The sequence below is a fragment of the Staurois parvus genome, unplaced genomic scaffold, assembly GCF_062004578.1.
Source record: "Staurois parvus isolate SC_StPar_1 unplaced genomic scaffold, SC_StPar_1.0 ptg000258l, whole genome shotgun sequence".
NCBI lineage: Eukaryota > Metazoa > Chordata > Amphibia > Anura > Ranidae > Staurois > Staurois parvus.
Window position 1 is genome coordinate 5,653,363 of NW_028318054.1, and position 27,721 is coordinate 5,681,083.

At 40.4% G+C, this 27,721-nt stretch overlaps 1 protein-coding gene across 1 annotated transcript in view; it reads right to left on the reverse strand.

The window, feature by feature from the left end:
- The window catches only part of PTPN22 (protein tyrosine phosphatase non-receptor type 22), a 172,035-nt gene that overhangs the window by 35,975 nt on the left and 108,339 nt on the right, over positions 1-27,721 (reverse strand). The window contains exons 8-12 of the mRNA XM_089681073.1: positions 25,769-25,911; positions 19,586-19,652; positions 16,894-16,971; positions 13,465-13,557; positions 8,718-8,776 (exon numbers count right to left, since the gene is read on the reverse strand). Of these exons, the coding sequence (XP_089537199.1) occupies positions 8,718-8,776; positions 13,465-13,557; positions 16,894-16,971; positions 19,586-19,652; positions 25,769-25,911 (440 nt within the window). The remainder of the gene's footprint in view (positions 1-8,717; positions 8,777-13,464; positions 13,558-16,893; positions 16,972-19,585; positions 19,653-25,768; positions 25,912-27,721) is intronic.

Genomic DNA, 27,721 nt, shown 5'->3' on the forward strand with positions numbered 1-27,721 from the left:
TCTTACTGTTTAAAATTAATATGTTTAAGGTATCAAATATAGATACCAAAACCTTTCAGTAAATTGTCTGCCTTTTTTTTTTCATTTTGTACTTTCCTGTTGCAGCAAGGTTCAGTGTCAGCACCAGGGGCGAACTGACCATTTGGGCTCTCGGGCAGTGCCCGAGGGCCCAGGGTCACTAGGGGGCCCCATGAGATGCCCCTAGTACCTTTCATAGGCTTTTTTGGGTGTGGTTTGTGTATGGGTGAGGACACAAGGGCCCCATGGTCCCCTATTGCCTGGGGGCCCCATGAGTTGTCAGTCCACCCCTGGTCAGCACATATGCAGTGTAGTGGAGCCTAATCTGAACCTTTTGCTGACCTTTTTTACCTAGAGTTGAGCCTTAAAGTGGTTATAAAGGTAGAACATTTTTTTAACCTTCATTCTCTGCATTAAGGTAAAGAAACCTGAAATGCAGCCCCCCCTCACCCCAGTCCCCCCTTATACCTACCTAAGCCCAATTTTGATCCAACGATGTGCACGGGTGCAGCAGCTCTTTCAGTTCTCTCCTTCCTCATTGGCCTGCCACAGCATCGGGATCCATTGGCTCCTGCTACTTTCAATCACAGCCAATGAGGAGGGAGTGGGATGCAGGGCCGAACCACACTCTGTGAGTCTTATGGACACACAGAGCCAGCTTGGGAGTGAGCATTCACAAGTGACCACTATAGGAAGCAGCTTCCTCCAGCTTCCACCATTGCGCAGAGCAGGTAAGTATGTCATGTTTATTATTTAAAAAACATAAAATATCAAAGCTTTATATTCACTTTAAAGTTTATGTCCAGCCAAAGCAAGTTTTTATGTTGGCTAGTGTGGGAAGATTTAGAAGTCCTGGGTTTTAAATAGTTTTTATTGTTGTACTTTACAAATATCCAGATAAGTGTTCCATCAAATTGTCAGTACAATTTTGAAATGTACTATTGACCATGCAATATAACAGTATTTTGCATTTCCATTTTTAATAAATAGAGAAAAAAAGGAAACAAATAATAAAAATTAACACATCTCTAAACAGCTATGGTTTCATGTGGCTTGTATTATTTTGTATTTATCAATAAAAAACCTTCTTTGACTTATGAAAGCACGTGAGCAGCTACAAGGCTTGTATGGAAGACTTCAGGAGAGAGGCCCTTGTACATTCCAAAGGTAAGGTTTCTTAGGATTCACGGGTGTTTGTGGTGTCAGCCCATTCTCATGAGATGTTTTCAAATTTAGTGGGGCAGCTATTGGCTTTATATATTACTTTGTATAGGGGAAGTACTTGGCTTACCACCCTCTTACACTTTGAAAGTTTTAGGAGTTTGGTGGATGTCCATTGTAGGGCCACAGTCTTTAACAAGTATAAGTGGTGGATAAATCGTTTATTAGCTGAGCTTAACTCAGTATCTCCCAGCATACATGGTAAATATTGTCTTGTGTTACAGATATTTGGGATTGAAAAGTTATCAGACATAAATTCAGTTACTGTTCCTGAATTTCCCACAGCTCCAGACCGTATGTAATAAAATCAACCTCCTCCCTCTGGCTATTGTGGCATATTGGTGTATTATGTTTACCCATTTTGAATAGTCATTGTTCTGTAAAGCACACTCTAGTAGTATCTAAGTTGTAGGAGTCTATCTCTGGACAGGACAATTATAAAGTATTAAGAGTTATAATATTCTTCCTAGTCTTGATCATTGAGACCTGGGATATCCCCCCCACCACTGGTCTTCGATTTTCTGTAGTGTAGGATTATGTCCTGAGTAGTTCACAGATATTAATGTTATGCGGTTACCCATACTGGGTTTTGCTGCTATCGAGACCTACATAAGAGATATAGACAAGACAAATCTCCAACAGTATTACAGACAGAAATAAAAAAATATTTTGTTAACAACTCAACTCCAGGAAAATTAAAAATCCTCCCTTGCAGTGGGACTGCCCCTGCAATGCAAGGGGTAAATTCCTGTTTACATCTAGAGGACAGAATAGGCAGTTTTACTTACTCAATCCTCCACTCCCATGGCAGATGGTGCTCCCCTATGCACCGGAAGTGTACTGTTCCTTGACGTCCTTACATCCAGTACAGGACTTTGGGCTCTGCATCAGTCTTGAGGACATCAGGGGCATTTGACTGCCAGAGCATATGGAAGAAGAGGCTGCAGGGGGTGGTCTTGCAGTGTGCAGAGGAGCTTGTGGGAGTGGAGGATCAAGTAGGTAAAACTGCTTTACCGGTCAAAGTATAGAATTGCCTTTTCTACAGAACTTATAGTTCAGCTTCAAGCATCATTTTTTCAGAACTCATAAAATAAAATCTTACACAAAGAACCATATTCAGTTCAAGTATCCAGCTATTTTCTGCACATGAATGGGGTTCTGACTTGAACACAATTCTATATGCTTCTGGGGCCAGTCCACCTAAAAGTGAGTTATAGCTGGAGCCTGGTGGGCCGCGTCTGTCCTTGTTCTCATATGTCTCAGATATATAACTTGAAAGATTACCTTGCAATATTTCCTGACTTTCTGCTCTTTTACCTTGGAGTATTGTGTAGCCCAGTCCACATCTCTAGCAGGAAATGGACTCTGTGTCTGTGCTGCAGAGAAGAACTTTACACAGGCACAGCTGCAGAAGAGACTGCTATTACAAAACATAGAGCAGTCATAGCTAAATGTGCCCTCCATCCACTAGGGGGCGAACTGAAGGTGTGGACTCCTAGAGACTCTGGTGAGAAGTGTGGAGGAATGTGTGAGATGTAGTTTCCAGGAAACATCCCTGAAGGAAATGTGTGGGACTACAAGTTCCAGGAGGATGGGCTGCTGCAAGAGGAGAGGAGAGCAGAAGCCCAGGCTTGAGATACAGAGACGCATGTCAAAAGAGAGAAGGGGAAGTTGCTGGTGTGCTGAGACTGGTGATGTTGCTAAATGCCCGTGCTCCCTGTGTCCCTAGATAGGGACTAAATTCTTGTAACTGCCAGAGACCAAAGTGTCAAAGGAGAAAAGAAGAGACATCTAAGCCTAGATTGTGGCACCTGAGTGAAGGAGAGACATAGTGGCTGTCAATGAGGCACATTGGAGGACACCTGGAAGCTGTTTGAGCCTGCTGCTTTTTTGAGGAGCTGGACAATGAGGACACTGACCAGCATACACTTTGCAGAAGGAGATCCCCCTGAGAGGCCGCTGGCATTACACCTTGCTAAAGGAGGGACAGAGCTGTCTATAAGGAATACAATGCCCTCATTAGTTCTTAAAGAGACACTACCTCAAGCACTCCACAATAACAGTTGGGCCCGAACGAGCTGGCCAGTGGAAGAAATACAGTAGCATACGACTAATGGTGACTGTAGTTGGGATATATATATATATATATATATATATATATATATATATATATATATTTAGCTCTACCCCCACAGGGGCCACTTGATAATGCTTGTCTCCCAGTGGTTGCCCTAACCTCGCAAGCCTCTCTATACCTCTGACTATCTGGGTTCAGACATATTTCAACAGTGTAGAATAATAATGCAAGAGACACAATTCTTAGTGACACCTCTATATTAGTCTTCTTCAAAAGAGTAGACCACAAGAATAATGGGTTTAGGCTATACAGTCTCCGTTAATAAAAATAAAACGCTGGCAAAATAGGAATAAACAAATTATACAGACATAAGTTGTAAGCTTCAACTATTAAACTGCAATAACAGCAGTAAGAGGGGGAAGAAAAGGCTTGTTGACTTATCAGCTCCCTCTAAGCCACTGGTGCCACAATGGGGGATGCAGAGAATTATGTAAAACTATACTCCAAAATAAATAGATCCTATTAATATCCTATTTTGAATAACAATTGCCTTAAAAGAGAGGGGGTCCCTTTAACTAGAGCCTGCAACTTTAGTTCTGTGATGTTTAATGTTCCTGATATGGTCTTGTCCATTGTCTTCTGCTAGCAATGGTGGGGCCCATAGGCATTAGTGAATACTAGTAATTCAATGAAGTTAAACAAGTAGGCTGTGGTAAAGCTCAAAGCAAAGATCTCCTGATACTGAGGTGTAAAGGTGTCTACATACAGTGTCTCTAGAGTGATGACAGAGGGCATCCACACGCTCACCAATCCCATGGATAGCACGGCCTCCTAGGAACAAGAGTTCTTACACAGGCTCTTGGCTGTTTGCAGGAATGTGCAGAGTGGCTGCCTAACAGCCTCTCAGCACAGCAACAGAAATGCCTGTGTGAAGACTGGATAATGACAGCCCCGATGTAGAGACGCTGATGTTGTCCCTGTGTGGCAATCGGTGTCACCGCTGTGCTGAATTGATGTGTAGAGTCCCACAGTAGTTAACCAACAATCAATCTCTGGAGGAGAACGGCAGTCCCCGTGTTCAGCTCTTAATTCCGTGCCAAAAAAGAGAGCCAATATCTGGCTGTAGAATATATCTGCTCTCCCAGCATCTCTCCAATTCGCCAGCTCTCTGGTAGTTGTAGTTCAGTCTGCTTTTAGGAATACAGGATGTATTGGCTACAGAATTAAATATTTGACTAAAGTTCCACTTTAATGTAGGAAGTGCATTAAAGTATAACTAAAGGCATAACTTTTTTTACTTTTGGATAGAAAGGAGAGGGATTACAATACCTGTCAGGTTTTTATTGCTATCTCTGCCCCCATTAGAGAGATTCATCCTCCCCATTTTCTAGTTTACTGTTCTCATTGAATGTGAAAATAAAAGAAAATCCCAAATTGTGTTACCAAAACAGGAATCGAGGGGAAATCTTCCACTAGTTTGGTGACATCCCTGGTATTCCTCACTTTAAAAGTATTTCCTCTCACTTCCTCTTTTAGCTATGGGACAGGAAATGAAGGCAAATCTTCTTAATGGGACACTGCTCTGTATTCATATCATTGTGTTGCGTAGGGAGCCATCTATTGGGAATTCACTGCAATTGCACTCTTTTGTACTTTTTCAATAAAGAACAGGGAGTGTCTCATGCTTGTTAAAAATAAAGATTTCCCATCTACCACTGCAGCCATTTTAGCTTCCTGAACAACACCATATACACTATATTGCCAAAAGTATTGGGACGCCTGCCTGTACACACACAAACTTTAATGGCATCCCAGTCTTAGTTCGTAGGGTTCAATACTGAGTTGGCCCACCCTTTGCAGCTATAACAGCTTCAACTCTTCTGTGAAGGCTGTCCACAAGGTTTAGGAGTGTGTCTATGGGAATGTTTGACCATTCTTCCAGAAGTTCATTTGTGAGGTCAGGCAATGATGTTGGACGAGAAGGCCTGGCTCTCAGTCTCCACTCTAATTCATTCCAAAGGTGTTGTTATCATGTTGAGGTCAGGACTTTGGGCAGGCCAGTCAAGTTTCTCCACCCCAAACTTGCTCATCCATGTCTTTATGGATCTTGCTTTGTGCACTGGTGAGCAGTCATGTTGGAACAGGAAGGGGCCATAATCAAACTGTTCCCACAAAGTTGGGAGCATGAAATTGTCCAAAATGTCTTGGTATGCTGACGCCTTAAGAGTTCCCTTCACTGGAACAAAGGGGCCAAGCCTAACCCATGAAAAACAACCCCACACCATAATTCCCCCTCCACCAAACTTTACACTTGGCACAATGCAGTCAGGCAAGTACCATTCACCTGGCAACTGCCAAACCCAGACACGTCCATGGGATTGCCAGAACGAGAAGTGTGATTCATCGCTCCGGAGAACACATCTCCATTGCTCTAGAGTCCAGTGGCGGCGTTCTTTACACCTCTGCATCTGACGCTTTGCATTGCACTCGGTGATGCACTTGGTGATGTAAGGCCATGGAAACCCATTCCATGAAGCTCTCTATGCACGCGAAGTTTGGAGGTCTTTAGCTGATGACTCTGCAGACAGTTGGCAACTTCTGCGCACTGTGTGCTTCAGCATGCGCTGACCCCTCTCTGTCATTTTACGTGGTCTACCACTTCATGGCTGAGTTGCTGTTGTTCCTAGTAGCTTCCACTGTTATAATACTATTAACAGGAATATTTAGTAGCAAGGAAATTTCACGGATGCACTTATTGCACAGGTGGCAACCTATCACGGTACCATGCTTAAATTCACTGAGCTCCTGAGAGCGACCCATTCTTTCACAAATGTTTCTAGAAGCAGTCTGCATGCCTAGGTGCTTAATTTTATACACCTGAGGCCATGGAGGTGATTGGAACACCTGAGTCCAATGATTTGGAGGGGTGTCCCAATACTTTTTGGCAATATAGTGTATCTTCAACAAGTGCTATACCATAAGAGGTTGCACATTCTCCAGATATGTTATAGGAGTTCACACAGTAGCCGTCTATTCTATCTATAGGTATGGACATAATTTAGGGATACAGGGGTTTATTTACTAAAGCTGGAGGTTGCAAAATCAGGCTCACTTCTGCATAGAAACCAATCAGCTTCCAGGGTTTATTGCCAAAGCTTAATTGAACAAGCTGAGGTTAGAATCTGATTGGTTTCTATGCAGAAGTGAACCTGATTTTGCACTCTCCAGCTTTAGTAAATAAACCCCACAGCGACTACTGAAGGACTTGACTGGGCTCTCTACAAGCCCCACATGCCAACTGTACCGGTTCCAGCCTAGTACCATGCTAAACTGCTCACCCTCTTAACCTCCTTGGCGGTATTCCCGAGTGTAGCTCGGGGTAACATTTCAGTACCAAGAGCGGTAACCCCGAGCTACACTCGGGAATACCATGCGGCACTGCTCCGGCATTTGTTCTTCACTTACCTTACCCTGCGCTCCCGCGATGTGTCCCCTGCAGCGTCCCCGGCCATCTCCTCCGGCTGATGCCGGCATCCGGCTTCTGTGTCCTGTCCCTGTGACGTCGGGACGTACGGGCGCCGCCGCCGGCGGGAAATTTAAAAATTTAAAAAAATGTCATTTTTTTTTTTTTACATTTTACATAGTAAAACATTGCTGTCTCAACCCATTTCACATACATTTTGTCCCGAGTGCTTTGTCCGGCGCCCTGCCTGCATTTTGTCTGTTCTTTCTGCCTGGAAACTGAGAAACGTCCATGGCGTCCAAAAAATGTCCCTTTAGGTCAAAAGCGGTTTAGATCAGCTAGAGAACAGCGATAGTAAATCAGAACCACTTGCAGAATTGAGTGATAATGATTCGTGGGGGAAATTCGTCATCAGACACTGAAAACGATTTTGCGACTGAGCTCAGCAATGTGCGAACTTGGCGCTATATTTCAAATTTCAGTGTTTTTGGTTTGATTATATTATTGAATTAAATTTTTTATTATTATTATATTATTTTTATAATTATTTATTAAATTATTATTTATGATTTTGTGTTTCAAATTTTATCATACCCGGGATGTTTAATAGACTCTTGTTCGGACAGATTTCAGTGAGTTATTCCTAAATTACAGGCCTACAATTAAAAAAATACATATTTCCATGCAAAAAAATGGTACCGCTTTCAGCACCAAAAATCTGAAATAATCATACCGCCAGGGAGGTTAAAGACCTAAAGAGCCCAATACTTACTTTTGGCAATATAGTATATATATAGATATAGATATAGATATATATAGCATTTCAATATACTGTATTTAATGTGATTTGTAGGTAGTTACAGTATTTGTAAGAAATGTGTTCATTGTATGCATTGATAAGTGACATGTATACAAGCATATTGTAACTTCAGTTTATGTAATTGTATTGCAGTTTTACAGAACTATTCACAGAAATAAATTTAGTTTTGAAATGAAACAACACTGCTTCTGTCAGTTTTGTTAGCTAGTTGTCAGCTAACTGTTAGTAGGACATCATAGACACAGATGGCAAAAAAAAGAAACTGACAGGGTTATGACCCTCTATCCAAAACGACAAATAAAGGTTTTCTTTTAGTTCTATTTAAAGGTGTACAACATTTTAACTTTAGAACCACTTTAAAGAAATAAAACAACAGGTCTACTGGCAGGGTCAACAATAAAACCACATTAAAGGGGGGACTTTTAAAACCAAAAACTGCTGAATTAATACTAGTGACAGATGGTATCATATATGACATTTTTAGGCTAGAATTACACTGCTGTAATATTTTGATCTGTCTTTCAGTGCGACTATTTAATGCTACTTGGATGCAATGTTGATGCTACTTTGATAAGGTTTGTATATTCTACGGGGCCATAGTCGCACTGGAATCACACCAAAGTAGTACAGGAACCCTTTCTAAAATTTCTCCTTGCTGAATCGCATTGATGTGATTTGACACCATTGAAAACAATATGTTTTCCGTTATCGTGCTATTCTGCGTGACTCAAGTTGCATCTAAAATTGCACTAGTGTGAACCAGGCCGTTTGCCCACATTTACACTTTAATTTGCAAACACAAGCCGGCCTATAGATAGATGTCTTACTGTGAATGATAAGCGGTGATATGTCTCTTTGTCCTTGACCCCACCAAAGCTCAGGACAATGCACCTTATGATTTGGCTGATGAAAAACATCAGTTAACATCTTTCTTTCAGACCAGAAAACCTCTGTGTCCTGTAATGAATACTTTCAACTGTCATAAGTGCTTCTTATCAAACGCTATAGGAGGTCTTGTCCAGATATCACAACTGATCTTCAAAATGAAAGCTTAATTGTGGGGATCAGTACATTCAAGCTGCCCATAGGTTTGGCATACAACCATATGAAGTACTTACCCACCAGACAGTCTTGTTAAATCATGTGCATCTGCGGAGTGTGGTGTATTTCTATAAAACTGCAAGTAAGATAAAAAATATATATATCTTTGATGTGTCAATTTCTATTTACTTAAAAATGAAATAACAATATTTGAACATAATGATACTTGGTGACAGGTAAAATGAAATGTTCTGTTAAAAATGATCATAAAACTATTGCAGCACTGACAGAGAATATTGAAAGTCTCTTAAGAGACATATTGACATATTAAAATCCTGCACTTGGTAACGCAAGGCCGGCTCTGTTTAGTATGAGGAGTACAATATAGGGCACATCTGATGATAGAACAGGAATAGGTAGCTCATTAAGGACCATTAGAAGAAAAAGATGAGATGGTTGAATTGTTTGATGTTTTCTGCATACATATTCAAATATAGGTCTCTAGCACATGAAGGGCCTCTACAAAGCTCAAGAGGGAATAAAAGCACATTTCACTACAGATCACATTATCCAAGAAATGAGGCTGTGTTTAATCTCAGGAATAATATTATGAAGTATGACTAGTTCTGAGGAAAAGTCAAGGTTGAGAACAAGCAGCAAGGAGAATTGGAAATTGATATTACAATGTTCTAACAAAGTGTACAGAATATTCATAATACCTCATTCTAAACAGAGTGAAGAACAAATCTCAATTGTATCAGCTTGAGAACAAGTGACCTTTTTTTTATTTCGAAGGACAACTTTACGTTTAGTGAAGATGTCCTCTAAACTAAAGCTTACCTTGCAGAGTAACCTACATAGCATTATGTGTGCCTATAGCCTGCATATTCATACTTACATATGGTACATCATTTGGGTCAAAGTGCCTGAAGTTCCAGACTTGTTTTCTGGCCACACTCTGACTGAATTTTGACCAGTTCCTGGTGTATTTCTCTTTGTGGGTTGCCCTGTTAGCCCCCTCTGACCCCACATGCTTCAACTGAAAAATGGAAGGAGCAATATGGAAAATTGTTGGCAGAACAGCGGCTGCCCCCAGTCAGATGCAGCTACTATTTGGGTATTCTGAGCTGCTCAGCTCCCACTGTGAGAATACAATAGGCACAGTGGGAGATGCAGTAGATCGCACTTTATAGCATGGATGGAGGAATCTGTTACATTTTTTTCATTCAGCATGCAAGCTGCACTCCTGGGGAAAGTATGGTTTGACAAAGTGGCAGTCCCTGTTGCTCTGAAATGCGTAGCCAGGCCCCCTGCCTTCTACACCATTTTACTGGTCTTCTATGCATCTCTGCTCAGTTTCTGGCTCCTGACTGGCAGCGCACTCCACACCGGCCTTGGAAGGTGTTCTACATCTTCTAGACCTGTCGTGTCTAGGAGCACTTCCACGGCGTGCTCTGCACACCATCCCCAGCCACTTCCTCATGCTGCTCTGCCTACCTAGCTGCGACCCTGCCAAGGCCTGCAGACTAAAACAAAGATGCAGCTACTATTTGGGTATTCTGAGCTGCTCAGCTCCCACTGTAAGAATACAATAGGCACAGTGGGAGATGCAACAGATTGCGCTTTATAGCATGGATGGAGGAATCTGTTACATTTTTTTCATTCAGCATGCAGGCTGAATGAAAAAAAATTGTGTTTGTGCCCAGCTTTGGGACTCCCCTGAACTCCTGTGGAAAGTATGGTTTGACAAATTGGCGGTCCCTGTTGCTCTGAAATGCGTAGCCAGGCCCCCCTGCCTTCTATGCCATTCTACTGGTCTTCTCTGTATCTCTGCTCAGGTTCTGGCTCCTGACTGGCAGCGCACTCCACACCGGCCTTGGAAGGTGTTCTACATCTTCTAGATTGACCTGTCTAGTAGCACTTCCATGGCTTACTCTGCACACCGTCCCCAGCCACTTCCTGTTGTTGCTCTGTCTACCTAGCTGCGACCCTGCCAAGGTCTGGAGTCTCCCACAAAGGATGCTACATGCTTTTATCTACATGATAAATGTGAGTATAATTTTTACTCTTCCTTTTTTTATTAATATATCTACACTTAGGTGGCAGCGCCCCCTGTTTTTTCTTGTTTTTACATTTCTGTGGGAAGCCACTACTCGAAAGTTGAACTGGAATTCATATGAATTGGCTGTGACCTCATGGATTGGGGGGGGGGGGGGTCTAATTTGTCCTGGGATTTTAAAGCAGAACTTCAACCAAAAGGGGAAGTTCAACAGTCCCCCCCACTCCAATCTCACATTAGGTATATATATATATATATATATATATATATATATATATATATATATATATTTTGGAAGGGGGGTTGCGGGTACCTGGTTTTGACAGGTGCTCCCACTTTTGCTTGGATCGCCTAGGTCAGGGGTGGGCAACTGTGGCCCTCCAGCTGTTGTAGAACTACAAGTCCCATGAGGCATTGCAAAACTGACAGTTACAAGGATGACTCCCAAAGGCAGAGGCGTGTTGGGATTTGTAGTTCACCAACAGCCACAGTTGCCTACCCCTGGCCTAGGTGATCCTAGAGGATGTTCTCCTCCACCCCCTCCCTGCCCACAGCTTTCTGGGACACCTCACAAAAGGCTGCAGGTCTATTCAAAAAGCACAGTGCAGCTTCCGCATGGGCAGTTGGCAACCAGTTGTAAAGCCGCAAGCAGTTACAGCCGGCTGCCAACTGATGGTGGCAATAGGGACTGAAGACCGGTAAAGAAACCTGCTCAGTTGAGGACAGCGCTGGATCCCTGGACAGGTGAGTGGCTGTTTAATAAAAGTCAGCAGCTACAGTTTTTGTAGCTGCTGACTTTTAATTTTTACATAGGAAACTGAAGAACTTGAGCTTAGGCTCACACTATGTAACACATGTGAAATGCACAGGAACAGCGCCGCATTCCTGTGCAATTCACATGCGACTCTGGTCTGAGGTGTGATTTGAGCCCATTCATTTTCAATGGCTCAAATCGCACCACAGTCCTCACCAAAAAGGTGCCTGAAGCATTTTTGGGAATGCACTGAAACTGAATCGCAAGGTTCTGTACCATACAGTCTGGTTCAGGCAAACGCACTTCATTTATGACCTGCTTTTTGGTTGTTGTTTACTTTGAATTGACATCCGCAGCACATAGCAAAACACAGTGTGTTTGCAGTGCAGTGCGGGAAAAGCACAGCGATTACAGAGTTTCCCGTACTGCACAAGTGTGAACTGGGGCTTATCATGTTGACAAGTATGACTACCCATATTGTATTTTAAAATCTGTATCTATTACATGCATTGGATCTGTAGCATATTTAAATACAATCCATTAATCAGTAAAAATAAATGAAGGCAAAACTAAAACATTTTTTTTTCTTTATTTACAGTGGAGAGGAGTGGGATTAGAACATCTGTCAGATTATGCATTGCTGTCTGCGTTTCTGTTAGGGAGAGTCATCCTCTCTGTGAGATTGATTTTCTAAAGACAAATGGGCTGTTTATTTTGCATGAAATTTTACCCAGAGCTTAGAAAATGTAAGGAAATTTCACTTTTGCAAAAAATACCCAATCATGTGCAAGGAAAATAAAAAAAAAAACATGCTGGTGGATGTCAGCGTAGCTTTACCTCATTCACTAAGGTCTGGGGAAATTCTCTTGCAAAGTGAAGTCTATTTGGCTTTAATAAATCAGACCCTATGGGGTTTATTTACTAAAGCTGGAGAGTGCAAAATCAGACTCACTTCTGCCCAGAAACCAATCATCTTCCAGGTTGTATTGCCAAAGCTTAATTGAACAAGCTGAGGTTAGAAGCTGATTGGTTTCTATGCAGGAGAGAGTCTGATTTTTGCACTCTCCAGTTTTAGTAAATGAACCCCTATTTATCCTGGTGACCATTATAGATGAAAGTGAAAAACCTCAAATTCCAAGAGGTCATCAAAGCAGGAATAGAGGGGAAATCTTCTAATGGGGACACTAGTTTTGGTGACCCTAATGACTAACAGCAATTTCCCTCACTTTGGAGGGATTTCCTCTTACTTGTTGTTGCTATGGGACAGAAAGAGAAGGAAATTCCCCAATGGGACACAGATTGCAAAAAAGCAAAAGCAAAAAACCCCTGGCGGGTTATAACCAGGGTGGACTGACCATTCGGGCACTCGGGCAATGCCCAAGGGCCCGGAGTCGGTAGAGGGCCCCATGACATGCCCCTGGTACCTTTCATAGGCTTTTTTGGGTGTGGTTTGAGTGAGGGCGAGGACACAGGGGCCCCATGATCCCCTATTGCCCGGGGGGCCCCATGAGTTGTCAGTCCGCCCCTGGTTATAACCTTCCCTTACTCTATCCAAAATGAAAAAATAAAACATTTGGCCTTTAGTTCTAATTTATTCAGTTCTCCACATTCATCATATATACTTGTAGCTTACATATTTGCTGGTTTATCTCAAGGAGATTGTGTAGTGATTGACCAATCATCTGTGACCAGTTTAAGTATTTTTCTATTTTCGGTGATGCAGTTTCAGAGCCTATATTCTTTCACTACTAGCTAGAAAATTAGTAAGCAGTTTCCTTGTGTTATCAGTCATTACTTTTCTCTCTTTTACAGCTGCTAACTACTGTTACCTGCATTAGTGTTCTCTATCGGGAGGTATGGAATGACTATTTTACTATGAGCAGGCCTATTGAACACACCACAAATAGAGAGAAGGGTAATCCTTTAAAGCTGCTTTCATGTTAAGTACATTTCTGCCATTGCACTTTATGTAGTATGTAGATACTATACATTTGACTCATAAAACACTTACGTTTTTCTGTTCTGGGTCTGGTATTCCATTTAGTCTATCAAGTTCCTTCTTGAATAGATGGATTATTGCATTATAGACAAGTTCATACTGCTCCTGTGATCAATAACATTGGAAATGAAGAAGTACATTTTTTAATTCCATAATTGGATGGTAAATATACTGTATACTCAGTACTCAGAGACAAAACAAATATTGACTTATAAGCAGATGATTAAATGTTTATTTTGTTTATTATCTAAAGGTAATGTTTTGCGTTCCATTGTTTAATGGATTTGTGCTCTAATGTGTGTCCCCCTGCATGTGTCACTTCTTGGCTTTTGGGGTGTGATAAATACAGGAGGCGGTTGGGCTGTCAGAGTTGTGACCATACACATGAAGATTTAATTGCCATTCTAACAGTAGAGTACCCCTTAGTGCAGGGGAGTCAAACTGGCGACCGTCCAGTTTTTGCAAAACTACAAGTCCCATCATGCCTTTGGTCATGCTTGCAACTGTCACTCTTGCAATGCCTCATGGGACTTGTAGTTTGGCAACAGCTGGAGGGCCGCCAGTTTGACACCCGTGCCTTAGCGGGACCCTGGTGCAAGTCCAAGGACTGGACTTTGTCCACATTACAGTTGGGGGCACCACTGACCGGGTCAGGATAGAAAACCACAGCACGTAGACAAGGGAGACTAAAAAGTTTTCTGTACCACTGATGTTGCATTGTTGTGTGTTTTATGATGCTACAATACTCTTGGGAACTGTTTGTAAAGGATGCTGTATTGACAAGTAAAGAAGTTACTGGTAAAGTGACAATGGGGTTGATTTACTAAAACTGAAGCTTGCAGTATCTTGTGCAGCTCTGCATGGGGACCAATCAGCTTCCAGGTTTTACTGCCAAAGCTTAATTGAACAAGCTGAAGTTAGAACCTGATTGGCTACAATGCACAGCTGCACCAGATTCTAAGTACACCAGTTTTAGTAAATCTCCTCCATGTCTGATCTGGTTCGTGTGAAGAGAAGTGCGAATCCACAGTGAATATTCTTTGAAGGAACAGTGTGTACAACTTCAGTTTAATCCTTTGGGTGGTGAATTGAGTGAAGTAATGGGAAGGTGGAGCAGCCAGCTCAGGAGTGGGAATGGTGGGGACACTGAACCCGCATGCTAGCATGCATACAGACTGGCACAACTCTTTATGAACCCCTGCAACACTTGACTGGAGTGTTTTCTGTTTTTGGACTAAGAGAAATCTGCTCCTAGTGACATATGGGGGTTACCATTGCTGACCTTTTAAAAATTTTTACAAATTTAGACAAATTTGCAATTTAGAAAATCAATGTGAAGTCATCCCTTGATCTATGTTTTTGTTCCAGGTCCTTTGGATTGGATGACAATCAGGCAGAAAGAGGAGAGATCAGCAATGACAGCCTACATATTTCCATCAATATAGGTTTCCTTTAAGTTTCCCATTCCTAATCAGTCCAATGTTTCAGTTTTGTATTGATGGGAGCAGTTTGTAGACCAGACACATCAACTGATTTGTTCTGTGATACCTAATATTCAAGAGACTGGTGTGGGGATTTCTGCTGGGAAAGATTGTTTGCACATAGAATTGTTAGTTGGTTGGTTCTTAACCACTTGCCCTCCAGAGGATTTACCCCCTTCCTGACCAGGCCGTTTTTTGCGATACGGCGCTGCCTTACTTTAACTGACAATTGCGCGGTCATGCAATGCTGCACCCAAATTAAATGTATGTCCTTTTTTTCCCCACACATATAAAGAGCACTCTTTCTGTGGTATTTGATCGCCTCTGCATTGTTTATATTTTGCGCTATAAACAAAAAAATGCCGACAATTTTTGAAAAAAAACAATATTTTTGACTTTTTGCTATAAAACATATGCAGTAAAAAAAAATTGAAAAATCAAATTTCGTCATAAATTTAGGCCAAAATCTCAATACATGTAAATTAATTGGTTTATGTGCAAGTTATAGTGTCTACAAATGGCGGTATATATACCGGAAATACTAGAGTATGGCATCTTGTGAGCTAATATGGTGTATACAAAGTGCTAGTGAATAATAAAATATTAAATGTTGAGTGATACTAAAATTGTTGTGAAACCAATACCATGGTGAAAATAAAAAATTTAAATTATGTGTAAAAACTGTGAAAAAATGTGGTTTGCTTACACTCTACACAAACTCATACCATTGTGTTATAGAAAATACTGTCAGATATATAAGGAGACCCCCTTCACAACCGGTGAAGGTGATTTTTTTATGATTGGTGGACTGCTTGGTTATTATTTCATATCACAGAAGTTCCAAAGTCACGGACTTAATAACTACAGTTTGGCAGCAGTAATATAATTGCAGTGATAGTGAAATATATATATATTATTTTGATGCTGGACTATTATTTATTTTATTTTTATTTATTTTCTATTTAATATTCATTTAATCACAATTGTATTATTCTAATTGGTAGTAGAGCGCGACACTATATCTGACGGTATATATACGGGAATTTCTCTTTTAATTTCTTTTTATACTTGTAATGGCGGCGATCGGCTATTTATAGCGGGACTGCTGCGGGCATTCTGACACTGGGGGGAGGGACTGGTTAACTGTCACTGACATCCCCAGTGACAATAATACAGTGATCAGTGCTAATAAAAAGCACTGACACTGTACTAATGACACTGGGCAGGCAGGGGTTAACATTTGGGGTGATCAAAGAGTTAATTGTGTGCTGTGTGTGTTTTACTGTGTGCTGTGCTTTACTGTGTAAGCACGTTGCTTTGTATTGCTCTGCTATGCAGAGCAATACAAGGCAGCATGCTGGAGCTGACAGGGGAGAGAACTGTATTGTTTACATAGTCAGTGATATTCGGCGATTGCCAGGTGGCGGCTGGAAGTCACTGGCTGGGATCCAGTGATTGACAGCTGTAGCCGCCCAATTGCGGAGCGGGTAGGGCGCACGCGCCCCCTAACCGGATATACAAAATCACGTATATATATATATATATATATATATGTGATTTTGCACAGCCCGGCCACCCTGTAGCAGTAGTTCTACTATATGGTGGTCAGGAAGTGGTTAAAACAACCTGAAATTACATCTGCAGTAAGAAGTTCCAGCATTTTTCTGATGCCAAGCCTAAAAACAGAGCTGGACATATAAAGTATAGAGAGTAAAGTTAATGTAAACCTTGCTTCTCTTGAGAAATATAAAACAATCTGATAAGGAGCTGTCTGACAACATGCATTTTAGATTAATTGCCTTTCGAGGGCGCAAATCCACTTTAATAATATGGAAATCAATCATATATTACCCAAAAGTAGCGACGTGAGGCTGCAGCACAGTTGTTGTGATGTCATGTTATGTCAGTTATGTTAGGTAACAGATGTAATAAACATTTTATCTATTTATAAGAAATATACCTTGGTCTGAACAAGTGAAGACCTCTGAGTTCGCATTTCTTGTATAATGGAATAAACACTAAAATTAACTGGAATAATCTATTGCACAGAAAGAAAACAAAACTGTTAATTGTCATTTAGATAACTCTCTTGCCCACTTCATTGGCATACACAAAAAAATGCCTTTGTGATGAAATTACTTTTTTTAATATATATATTTATGATAGGAACACATACACACGGTACATAATTAATATGTTATTACAACAACAAAAACCCAAATATCAGATGTATATGCTAAAACTGAAATTATAAGTGCTCAAAGTTCTATACTTCCTTGGACTGCCCTAGACTCCTTTGGAAAGTCTCTACCTAGAAGTGGACCTTCATAGGATGTAGATTAATGAATTGGGGGTGGCCACATGGATCTGAGGTAGTCTAATTTGTCCTTGGATTAGAAAATAACATGACGACAATATGACTGCCTTTAAAGTGTAGCTAAAGGCAAAACTTTTTTGTTTAGTTTTGAATAGAGTGGGGAGGGATGTCAGGCTTTTATTACTCTCTTTGCCCGTTAGGGAGATTCGTGCTATCTGTTTGTCCTGTTTACCATTGTCATCAACAGTTAAAGTAAAAGAAAAAAATCCCAAAGGTTGGGTTGACATCAGAATACTAAAAGAGGGGAAATATTCCAATTGGGGCACTAATTCTGGTGACACACCACAATTTCCTCACTTTGGAGTAATTTCCTCTCACTTCTGGTCTTGGCTATGGGAGAGGAAGTGAACAGAAATCTCCCCAATTGGACACAGCAAAAAAATCCAAAACAAAACAAAATACCCTTCCTCATTCTATTCAAAATGGGGAAAAAAAGTTTTGCCTTTCGTTACACTTTAATATACAGTATATCTATTGAGTGCTCTAGATGTGTTGCATATTTGAGTGCAAACCATTACTCCATAAATTAGATATAGGCTCTTCCACACTCTGGTTCTTTGTAGCATTTTATCAGAGCTGGATCATCCACAAGTAATCTAGCCAGGGAGCCTAGGGCCTAATACTTGGTTCACATTACTGCGGTACTGCAGGACATGGCACAGAAGCCCAATAATTTGAATGGGCTGCCGTGCCTCACAAAGCGCAGGGAAAACATCCCTGCACCTTTCCAGAAATCGCAGCCCGCACTGCATTTTGTGTGCGGGTGTTTTCAGCTGTGGGATGAAGTGTGGGTCCCGCTGGAATCCACCTACACTAGTATGAACCGAGGGTAAATGATGTCCAGGGGCAAGCTCCAACCTTCATGCTCCTGCAGTAAGCCAGGAGGATAGTGTAGCTTGTCAAAACTTTGCACCACCCTGTCACTTAATAAAAGAGAGATGCCAGTGTGAACAATACACTATGAACAACATAGATGGGGTGGAATCTTTGTGCCTTTTGCAGTACATATCAATGACAATAGATGTGATTGGGGTGGCAAAGCTGATACCTTGCTTAGAGACCCATTCTGCCTTAATCCATCTCTGCAACTATAGACATTTTTTATTTTTCTTAAACACTGACTAATGCTTCTCTGTTTTGATAAAACATGTTTAAAAATCTATAGTTTTTTTCTTTTATTTTCTGTTTATCAGCACAAAAAGTGTGCATGGTCATCAACAAAATGATATAGGCTTGATCAGAACCATGTTCAAGGGCCCAATGACATAACCAGGTGGATGTTTCAAAAAGTGGTTGCTTAAGGAACATTTGGTATTGTCAAACAGATTTGCTACCACAAAACTGTGATTGTCACATGGATCATTTGAGACCATAACAACATAGTTACATAGTCTGGCTGAAAAAAGACAAAAGTCCATCCAGTTCAACCATAAAAAAAACCGTTATAATCCTACATCCACTGTTGATCCAGAGGAAAGCAAAAAAACCAACAAAGCATGACCCAATTTGCTCCTGCAAGGGAAAAAATTCCTTCCTGATCCCCTGAGAGGCAATCAGATATTCCCTGGATCAACTTTACCTATAAATGTTAGTATCCAGTTATATTCTGTGTATCCAAGAATAAATCCAGGCCTTTTTAAAGCAATCCACAGAACTGGTCAGAACCAACTCTTGAGGGAGTCTATTCCACATTTTCACGGCTCTTACTGTGAAGAAACCTTTCTGTATTTAGAAATTAAATTTCTTTTCCTCCAGACGTAAAGAGTGTCCCCTTGTCCTCTGTGATGACCTCAGGGTGCATAGCTCTACACCAAGCTCACTATATGAACCACTGATGTATTTATACATGTTGATCATATCCCCCCTTAATCTCCTCTTCTCAAGAGAGAATAAATTCAGTTCCTCTAATCTTTCCTCATAGCTGATCTCCTCCATGCCTCTTATCAGTTTAGTTCCCTTTCTCTGTACTTTCTCCAGTTCCCCAATGTTCTTTTTTTGAATTGGTGCCCAAAACTGAACTGCATATTCCATATGAGGTGTTAGTAATGATTTGTACAGGGGAAAATGATATCTCTCTCTCTAGAGTCTACACCTCTTTTAATGCAACAACTACTGCAACTTTTCCAGATGTTACTGTTCCATTGCACAGCCACATATCACATATGGACAAAATATGCAGCAGCTGTAACATACAACCATCTATAAGGCTATGACTTCCTAGTTTATTCAGAAGCATTTTATTTATGCCTACAAATATATATGACATCAGTCTTACCTCATCTTTCAGTAATCTCCAGATATAATCAATTGCACAGATAACGCCTGTTCGTCCACAGCCAGCACTAAAAATAAAGCAAAATGGTATACAGATTCCATATTTAGATATGTATTAGTATTTAGACAGTTATACATTATTTTAACTGTATTTTGCAATTTTTGTGTTACAACATGTAGTAATAGCAAAGTGACACTAGATGGTAATATTGGTCTAGGGGACATGTTCACTGCACAAAGTTGTCCTAAGCACCATGTACATTTCTTTTAAAATGAGAATACTCAGTCATTTGCATATAATGCAAATTAGTAAAGCAGCAAAGGCATATTACTTATAAAACTGTAATGCTCGTAGGTTAAACTATCCCTTTTCTGAAAGTCTTGTATTCTGAAAACTATATATGGTTACTAGTATATGTAATTCTCAGTATTCAAGATATTAATGCAACAAAATAAAACACCGTTAGGGGTGCTAAATGGTTTTAAATGTTGATACTGCTGCCTCTGGCAGTGTTTTAGTTTGCTTTTACTCTTGTCAATGTCACATTTGCTAGACAGCTTAGTCTGCATGTAAATGTGGAGAAATAAATACTTAACCACTTCAGCTCTCACACCTGTATACCCGCTAATTTTTACATTTCTGCTATGGGCCTGTTTATTCTGGAATAACTTTCTTATTAGGAAATCGAAGTAATACAGATACTGTTTTTTTGTTTTTTTTTGAACAAACAATATTGTCTTGCAATAATTTTATTTTTTTTTCATTCAATCCTTAAACAAAAATGTAGCAAAGAAAACTCAAGTACAAGTTTGAAAAAAAATGTTAATGTAGATAAAAAGTATACATTTTATTCTAATCCTGTTTTATTTTTAGTTATTCGAAATTTATGATTGTGGAACAAAGCACAAAGCATTGCTAAGTTATTTTCAGTTTTGCCTTTGCATTCAAAATTGATAAGCAAAATCAATAAGAACAAAAATATTTACTAATTAGCTAGAAAAATAGAAATAAATAAAAAATCAGCAGGGAAATAATAGCTAAAGGGAGAAGGAAAGGGGGTAAGTTAGGGCTGGTTAAGGTAAACTAAGGGTTAATAATGGATTAAAATAGGAGCAGATTTTAACTTTTTTTTTTGTTACACTTGTCAAGTTCCTTAACTGACATCATATGCAAAGTACAGCTCATCCCTTAACCATGGCCAGGAACTTAACCACATTACCCGTAGAGCAAGTGTTTTCATTTTTCACACAGACATTAAAATCTGCATATTTATATTTTTTCAATGGGTTTAGTTCTGCTTTAAAATTAATTTTATTGCCTACAGACACAATTTCTTAACCAGTTTTTTAAACTGTATAAAAGATGAGGTTAAGATGAGTAAATAGATACCATATATGTTAAATATATTAACTACTTGCCAACCGCAGATAGCCGAATGACGGCTACACTGCGGCCAGCCAGTTCTGGGAGGGCGTCATATGACGTCCTCCCAGAACGCGCTCTCCTGCGTGCCACCGGGGGAGTGCACCCGGCGATCTCCGTGATCGCTGTGTCCTATGGACACAGCTGATCACGTGATGTGGTAAAAGGCCAATCACAGTGGCCTTTTACCATGTGATCAGCCGTGTCCAATGACACGCTGATCACCGGGAAATGCAATTACCGGTTCTCGGCTGCACTTTTCTCACGCTGTCAGAGCGTGAGGAAAGTACTGCTGAGAACCGGCAGTTGTCAGAGCAGGGATCGGCACCGATCATCAGGGCACAGATTTTCAGTGCCCTGATGATCGGTGCCCAGCAGTGCAACCCACCAGTTCCGCCCAGCAGTGCGCTCACCTGTGCCCAGCAGTGCGCTCACCTCTGCCCAGCAGTGCACCCACCTGTGCCACCCAGCAGTGCCACCCACCTGTGCCCACCAGTGCCACCCACAAGAGCCCATCAGTGCAGCCCAGCAGTGCTGCCAGTCAGTGCCACCAGTCAGTGCCCAGCGGTTGTGCCATTCAGTGCCCAGCAGTTGCGCCAGTCAATGCCTAGCAGTGTGTTCTGCCAGTCAGTGCCCAGCAGTGATGCCAGTCAGTGCCACCTATCAGTGCTGTCTATCAGTGTCAGCTATCAGTGCCGCCTATCCATGACACCTCATTAGTGCTGCCTATCAGTGCTGCATATCCGTGCCACCTCATTAGTGCTGCCTATCAGTGCTGCCTATCAGTGCCCATCAGTGCCCATCAGAGCTGCCTCATCAACGCACAGCAGTGAAGGAGAAAAATTACCTGTTTGACAAATTTTATAATAAAACAAAGAAACTTTTTTTTAAAAAATTTTTTGCACTTTTTTTGTTTATAGCGCAAAAAGTAAAGTGCCCAGCGGCGATTAAATACCACCAAAAGAAAGCTCTATTTGTGAGAAAAAAATGATAAAAATGTCATATGGGTACAATCTTGCATGTCAATCAAAGTGCGACAGCACTGAAAGCTGAAAATTGTCCTGGTAAAGAAGGGGGTATAAGTGCCCGGTAGACAAGTGGTTAAATGAGGTACCTAGAATTATTTATATTATGAATACCACCGCGCTAGTATAACACAATATTTGAATATAAAATGGAAATGAGAATAAAAGGTTTGAATTATATGTGAAGTGTAATGGCCTGCTGCTATACACTGACATATGGTCCCACATCAATCCAAATACAACAAAATATATACAAAAAAAGTGTAAAGCAACCCGAAATGTAAATAAAGTGGCTATGAATAATGGTGGAAACCTCCTATGTATAAAACTAAAATATCTCCACAAATCACCACAACCATAGTGAAATACACATTCAACTTCAAATGCCTCACTTTCAGCTCAAATAAAATCAAAGATAGGCCATCATCATGCTTTACCATTACAAAATCCACTGGGTGGGGCAGAGTCAGTGATGTCATCTCCCCGGACTGGAAGTAAGGTCATAATGCTTGGTTAGAAGGTGCCAATTTTCCTGATGTTCCTTAAGGGAGCAATGCACTGTATATCTAAAAGTCATATATCCATGTCCATGGTTTAACCACTTCAGCTCCAGAAGGTTTTACTCTCTTCTTGACCAGGCCATTTTTTGCTATTTAGCACTACGCTAAATATTATATACTAAATTATATTTTAACTGGTAATTGTGTGGTCATGCAACACTGTACCTAAACAAAATTTATATCTTTTTTTTCCCACACAAATAGAGCCTTCTTTTGGTGGTATTTGATCACCACTGGGTTTTAATTTTTTATTATATAAATGGGAAAAAAAACTATATTTGTTACTTTCTGCTACAAAACATATCCAATTAAAAAGAAAAATAAATTTAGGGCAAAATATAAAAAATCCTAATAAGTGTATATTGATTGGTTTGCATGAAAGTTACAGTGTTTACAAGCTATGGAGTATATATATTGGAATTTTTATTTATTTGTTTTATACTACTAATGGCTGTGACTTATAGTGGGACTGTGATAGTGTGGAAATCAATCTGACACTAAGGCTTGCCATACATTATACAATAATCTGGAGATTTTTGGTTTAGATTTACCAAAAACCATATAATAGGAGGACAAACCTAAACAACACTTTCAGTTGTATCCAATTAGGCAGGCCCTTGCACTTCACAGTTGAAGGTAAATCTAAAAAAAATTGGGCAGAAAATTGGAAGATAATTGTATAATGTATGGCCAGCCTTACTGACACTGGGTGGGAAATGACTAACTCCCACTGACATCACCAGTGACACTAATACAGTGATCAGTGATAATAATACACTGTCACTGGACTAATGACACTGGCTGGGAAGGGGTTAGCATCTTGTGTAATGAAGGGGTTAAGTGTGTGCCTAACAAGTGTTAATCTGTGTAAAGTGTGCTGCTTTTTACTAAAATATCTCCGTTTCTTCTCCCTGGAAAGGAAACAGAGAGATCCTTCCCTCTGTGCAGAGCACTGTGTGTTTGTAAACAAAGGGCTTTGGGCTGTAATTGGACACAGCCAATCACCAGGTCCTGGCCATGAATCATTGACTAGGACTTGCTGACAAACTCCCGTTGTGTACAATCATAGTGGCAGTCAGGGGGCAGGGATACATGTGTGCACCCTATACCCAGAAGAGGCCAGCAACACTTGTTCATATGAGTGTTATATTCTGGGTCTATTAAAAAAAATTAGAATTTTATAACGGTAAAGCGTGATGATGGCCTAACTTTTTGATTTTATTTGAGCTGGGAATATATTCACAAAAAGTGAAGGAAAAGTTTCCAGTGGAAATGTGTTCAAGTGACTACTGCCAAGTGACATGTTGCCAATGAGGCCAAATGAGATGGCTGCATATATCAGCATTCATGGAGGCACAAGGGGGGCAACATTGATCCAGAGTATCCCTCCTGGACACTTCATCCTCAGTGCAGATCAGTAACACTGAACCTGATAAAATCACAGGTTCAGCGATCCTGAGCTCCTTACCCAGCCTTGTGTCTGTCGCACAGATTCAGCTTTTGGACTTCTTCAGTGACACTTAGGCTCCATGTACATGGAACACTTCTGAACATTGGAAACTGATTGCTGGAAAACGTAGGTTAAAAAACGTCTGTTTAGCCGCGCTCGCATACCGCGTTTGCATACTGCGTTTATGCACATTTTTGTTTAGAAGCGTTTTTTTAAAGTTAACCTCAGGAGACCTTCCAAAATGCCCAGAATGCACTGAAAAACAGTAAAAAATTACCTATTTCAGACATTTTGAGAGAAGTAGAGAGAGCAGAAGCAGAGAGAGCAGTATTTGTTGAGATTAGCTGTCTTTTTTTTTGTGGTGTTTGGATGTGTTCCAGCTCATTTCTGTGCAGAAATGATTGCAGCAGTGTCTAACTTTCATGCAAAACCTCAAAGTATGGTGTACCAGGTCCATTTGAGTACTGGGAAAACATTTGCATGCATTTTTCATGATGAAAAAAAGCTCTGGACAGCATCTGGAAATGGAAGAGTTCAAAAAAATTTCAAACGCTTATAAACGCCGTTAGCCATGTTTAGCTGGGTTTATAAGCGTTTGAAACGCTGATAAAATCTACTCCTGAACGCAAGTTTTCTCCGTTCCAAAAAAACTACTGTAAACTCAACTGCCTGTAAACGACTGTAAGCAAAGATGCATACATGGACACATAGGAAAACATTAGGGTGAGTTCAGGGGATGCTGAAAAAATCGCTGAACAGCTCCTAAACGTGAGTTTATCAGCTGCAGTGTACATGGAGCCCTTAGGGCAGTGGTTCTCAACCTTCCTAATGCCGTGACCCTTTAATACAGTTCCTCATGTTGTGGTGACCCCCAACCATAAAATGATTTACCCAGTAATTATAATTCACGAGTGTCCTTTTACCTCCAATACTGCTGCTTTCTACACAGTAGCTGCTCTTTACACATTGGAAATATGTGTTTTCTGATGGTCTTAGGGGACCCCTGTGAAAGGGTCGTTCGACCCCCAAAGGGGTCGCGACCCACAGGTTGAGAACCACTGCCTTAGGGGTTTATTTACTGAAGCTGGGGCGTGCAAAATCAGGCTCACATCTGCACAGAAACCAATCCAATTCCAGATTTTATTGCCATAATTGAATAAGCTGAGGTTAGAAGTTGACTGGTTTCTATGCAGAAGTGAGCCTGATTTTGTCTTCTCTAACTTTAGTGAATAAACCCCTAATGACTGTGCTGACCCAAGGTGGCCATCTTTGTCTGGGATAGGGAGAGGAACAGTTCCCTGAAACATCCCTGTGTCTAAGGGAGATACTTGTCCCCTCACATCCTGCTGAATCCTTGGGACAGGAAGGAAAGTGAGCTCTCCCAAATAGGACACTACAACAAACTGTCAAATTTTAATTTTTTTCCTACAATCACATTTTTTGAGATAAGGGTTGAAAATGTAGGCTGCTATTGCCGACAGTTCCTTTTGAGAATGTTCCATGGCTAGCCTGCTGATGCTTTACTTGCTGAGCCACTAACCCTAAACATGTATACAGAAAATAAATTCTGACACTTATACCCATGTACATTACTCATGACAGATGCACTTTACTATATTTAGTGTTTTTAACAATTTAATGAAGAAGAAACCAAATCAAAATGTGCTATGTATAGACCTTATAGATCATATTTGACACTTTAGAAACTTGTTCTAGTTATTAGTACCTGCAGTGGACACATATTGGGGGACTATCATCTTTCTGCAAAGCACGTATGTCTTCTATCATGCCCAAAATGTGCTCCACAGATGAAGGCACATCGTGATCAGGCCAATTCCTATAATGAAACTGATGAACAATTCTTATCTCCTGTAGAAAAAATGACAGATATTGCAACATGAATAATATGATGGACTGCTGATCATTCATAAAAAGAAGTATAAAAAAGTCAGAGGGAATACAAAAAACAATGAAAAGCTATTGAGGATGATTATGTTCAATTTATATCTTACTTGCTGTGTTACCGACAAAATGTAACGCATCATATACAGTTGTGCTCAAAAGTTTGCACACCCTGGCAGAAATTGTGAAATTTTGGCATTGATATTGAAAATATGACTGATCATGCCAAAAAAATGCTCTTTTATTGAAGGATGATGGTCATATGAAGCCAATTATTATCAAATAGTTGTTTGGCTCATTTTTAAATCATAATGATAACAGAAATCACCCAAATGGCCATAATCAGAAGTTTCCATACCCTGGACTGGTTGGCCTTGGTACATACACACAAGGTGACACACACGGGTTAAAATGCCAATTAAAGGTTAATGTTCAACATCTGTGGCTTTTTAAATTGCAATTAGTGTTAGTGTATAGTCAATGAGGTTGTTAGCTCTTACGTGGAAGCACTTGCTAGGCCAGATACTGAGCCATGGGGATCAGAAATGTCCTGCGTAACAAGGTAATGGAACTTTATACAGATGGAAAAGGACATATAAAGATGTCCAAAGCCTTGACTATGCCAATCAGTACTGTTAAATCACCTATTAAGAAGTGGAAAGTTCGGGGATCTCTTGATACCAAGCCAAGGTCAGGTAGACCAAGAAAGATTGCAGCCACAACTGACAGAAGAATTGTTTGGGATACAAAGAGAAACCCATAGGTAACCACAAGAAAAATATAGGCTGCTCTGGAAAAAGACAGTGTGGTTGTTTTGAAGGAGCACAATATGATGACACTGCATGTTGGAGGTGCCAGAAAGAAGCCTTTACTGCATCGATGACACAAAAAGGCCCATTTAGGCATGTCAAGGTGATGTCAGGCATATTGTAACTGGGCTTTTTTGTGGCATTGGTGCAGTACAAGCTTCTTTCTGGCACCTCGACCAAACAGCTCATTTTTGTTAAAGTATCACGGTATTGTACTCCTTAAAAACAACCACACCATCTTTTTCCAGAGCAGCCTGTATTTCTTTTGAGGTTGCCTGTGGGTTTTTCTTTGAATCCCAGACAATTCTTCTGTCAGTTGTGGCTGCAATCTTTCTTGGTCTACTTGACCTTGGCTTGGTATCAAGAGATCCCTGAACTTTCCACTTCTTAATAGGTGATTTAACAGTACTGATTGGCATATTCACGGCTTTGGACATCTTTTTATGTTCTTTTCCAACTTTATAAAGTTCCATTACCTTGTTACACAGGACTTTTGACAGTAATTTTCTGACCCCCATGGCTCAGTATCAAGCCTAGTCAGTGCTTCCACATAAGAGCTAACAAACTCATTGACTATTTGTATACTGACACTAAATGCAATTTAAAAAGCCACAGATGAGGGACATTAACCTCTAATTGAGGTTTTTAACCCGTGTGTGTCACCTTGTGTGTCTGTACCAAGGCCAAACATTCCAGGGTATGTAAACTTTTGATCATGGCCATTTGGGTGATTTCTGTTATCATTATGATTTAAAAAGGAGCCAAACAACTATTTGATAATAAATGGCTTCATATGATCATCATCCTTCAATAAAAGAGCATTTTTTGGCATGACCAATCATATTTTCAATAACAGTGCCAAAATTTCACAATTTCTCCCGGTATGTAAACTTTTGAGCACAACTGTATAACCAAAATTATTCAACACCAATTATATATCAATTGTTTATTAAAGTATACAGTATGTG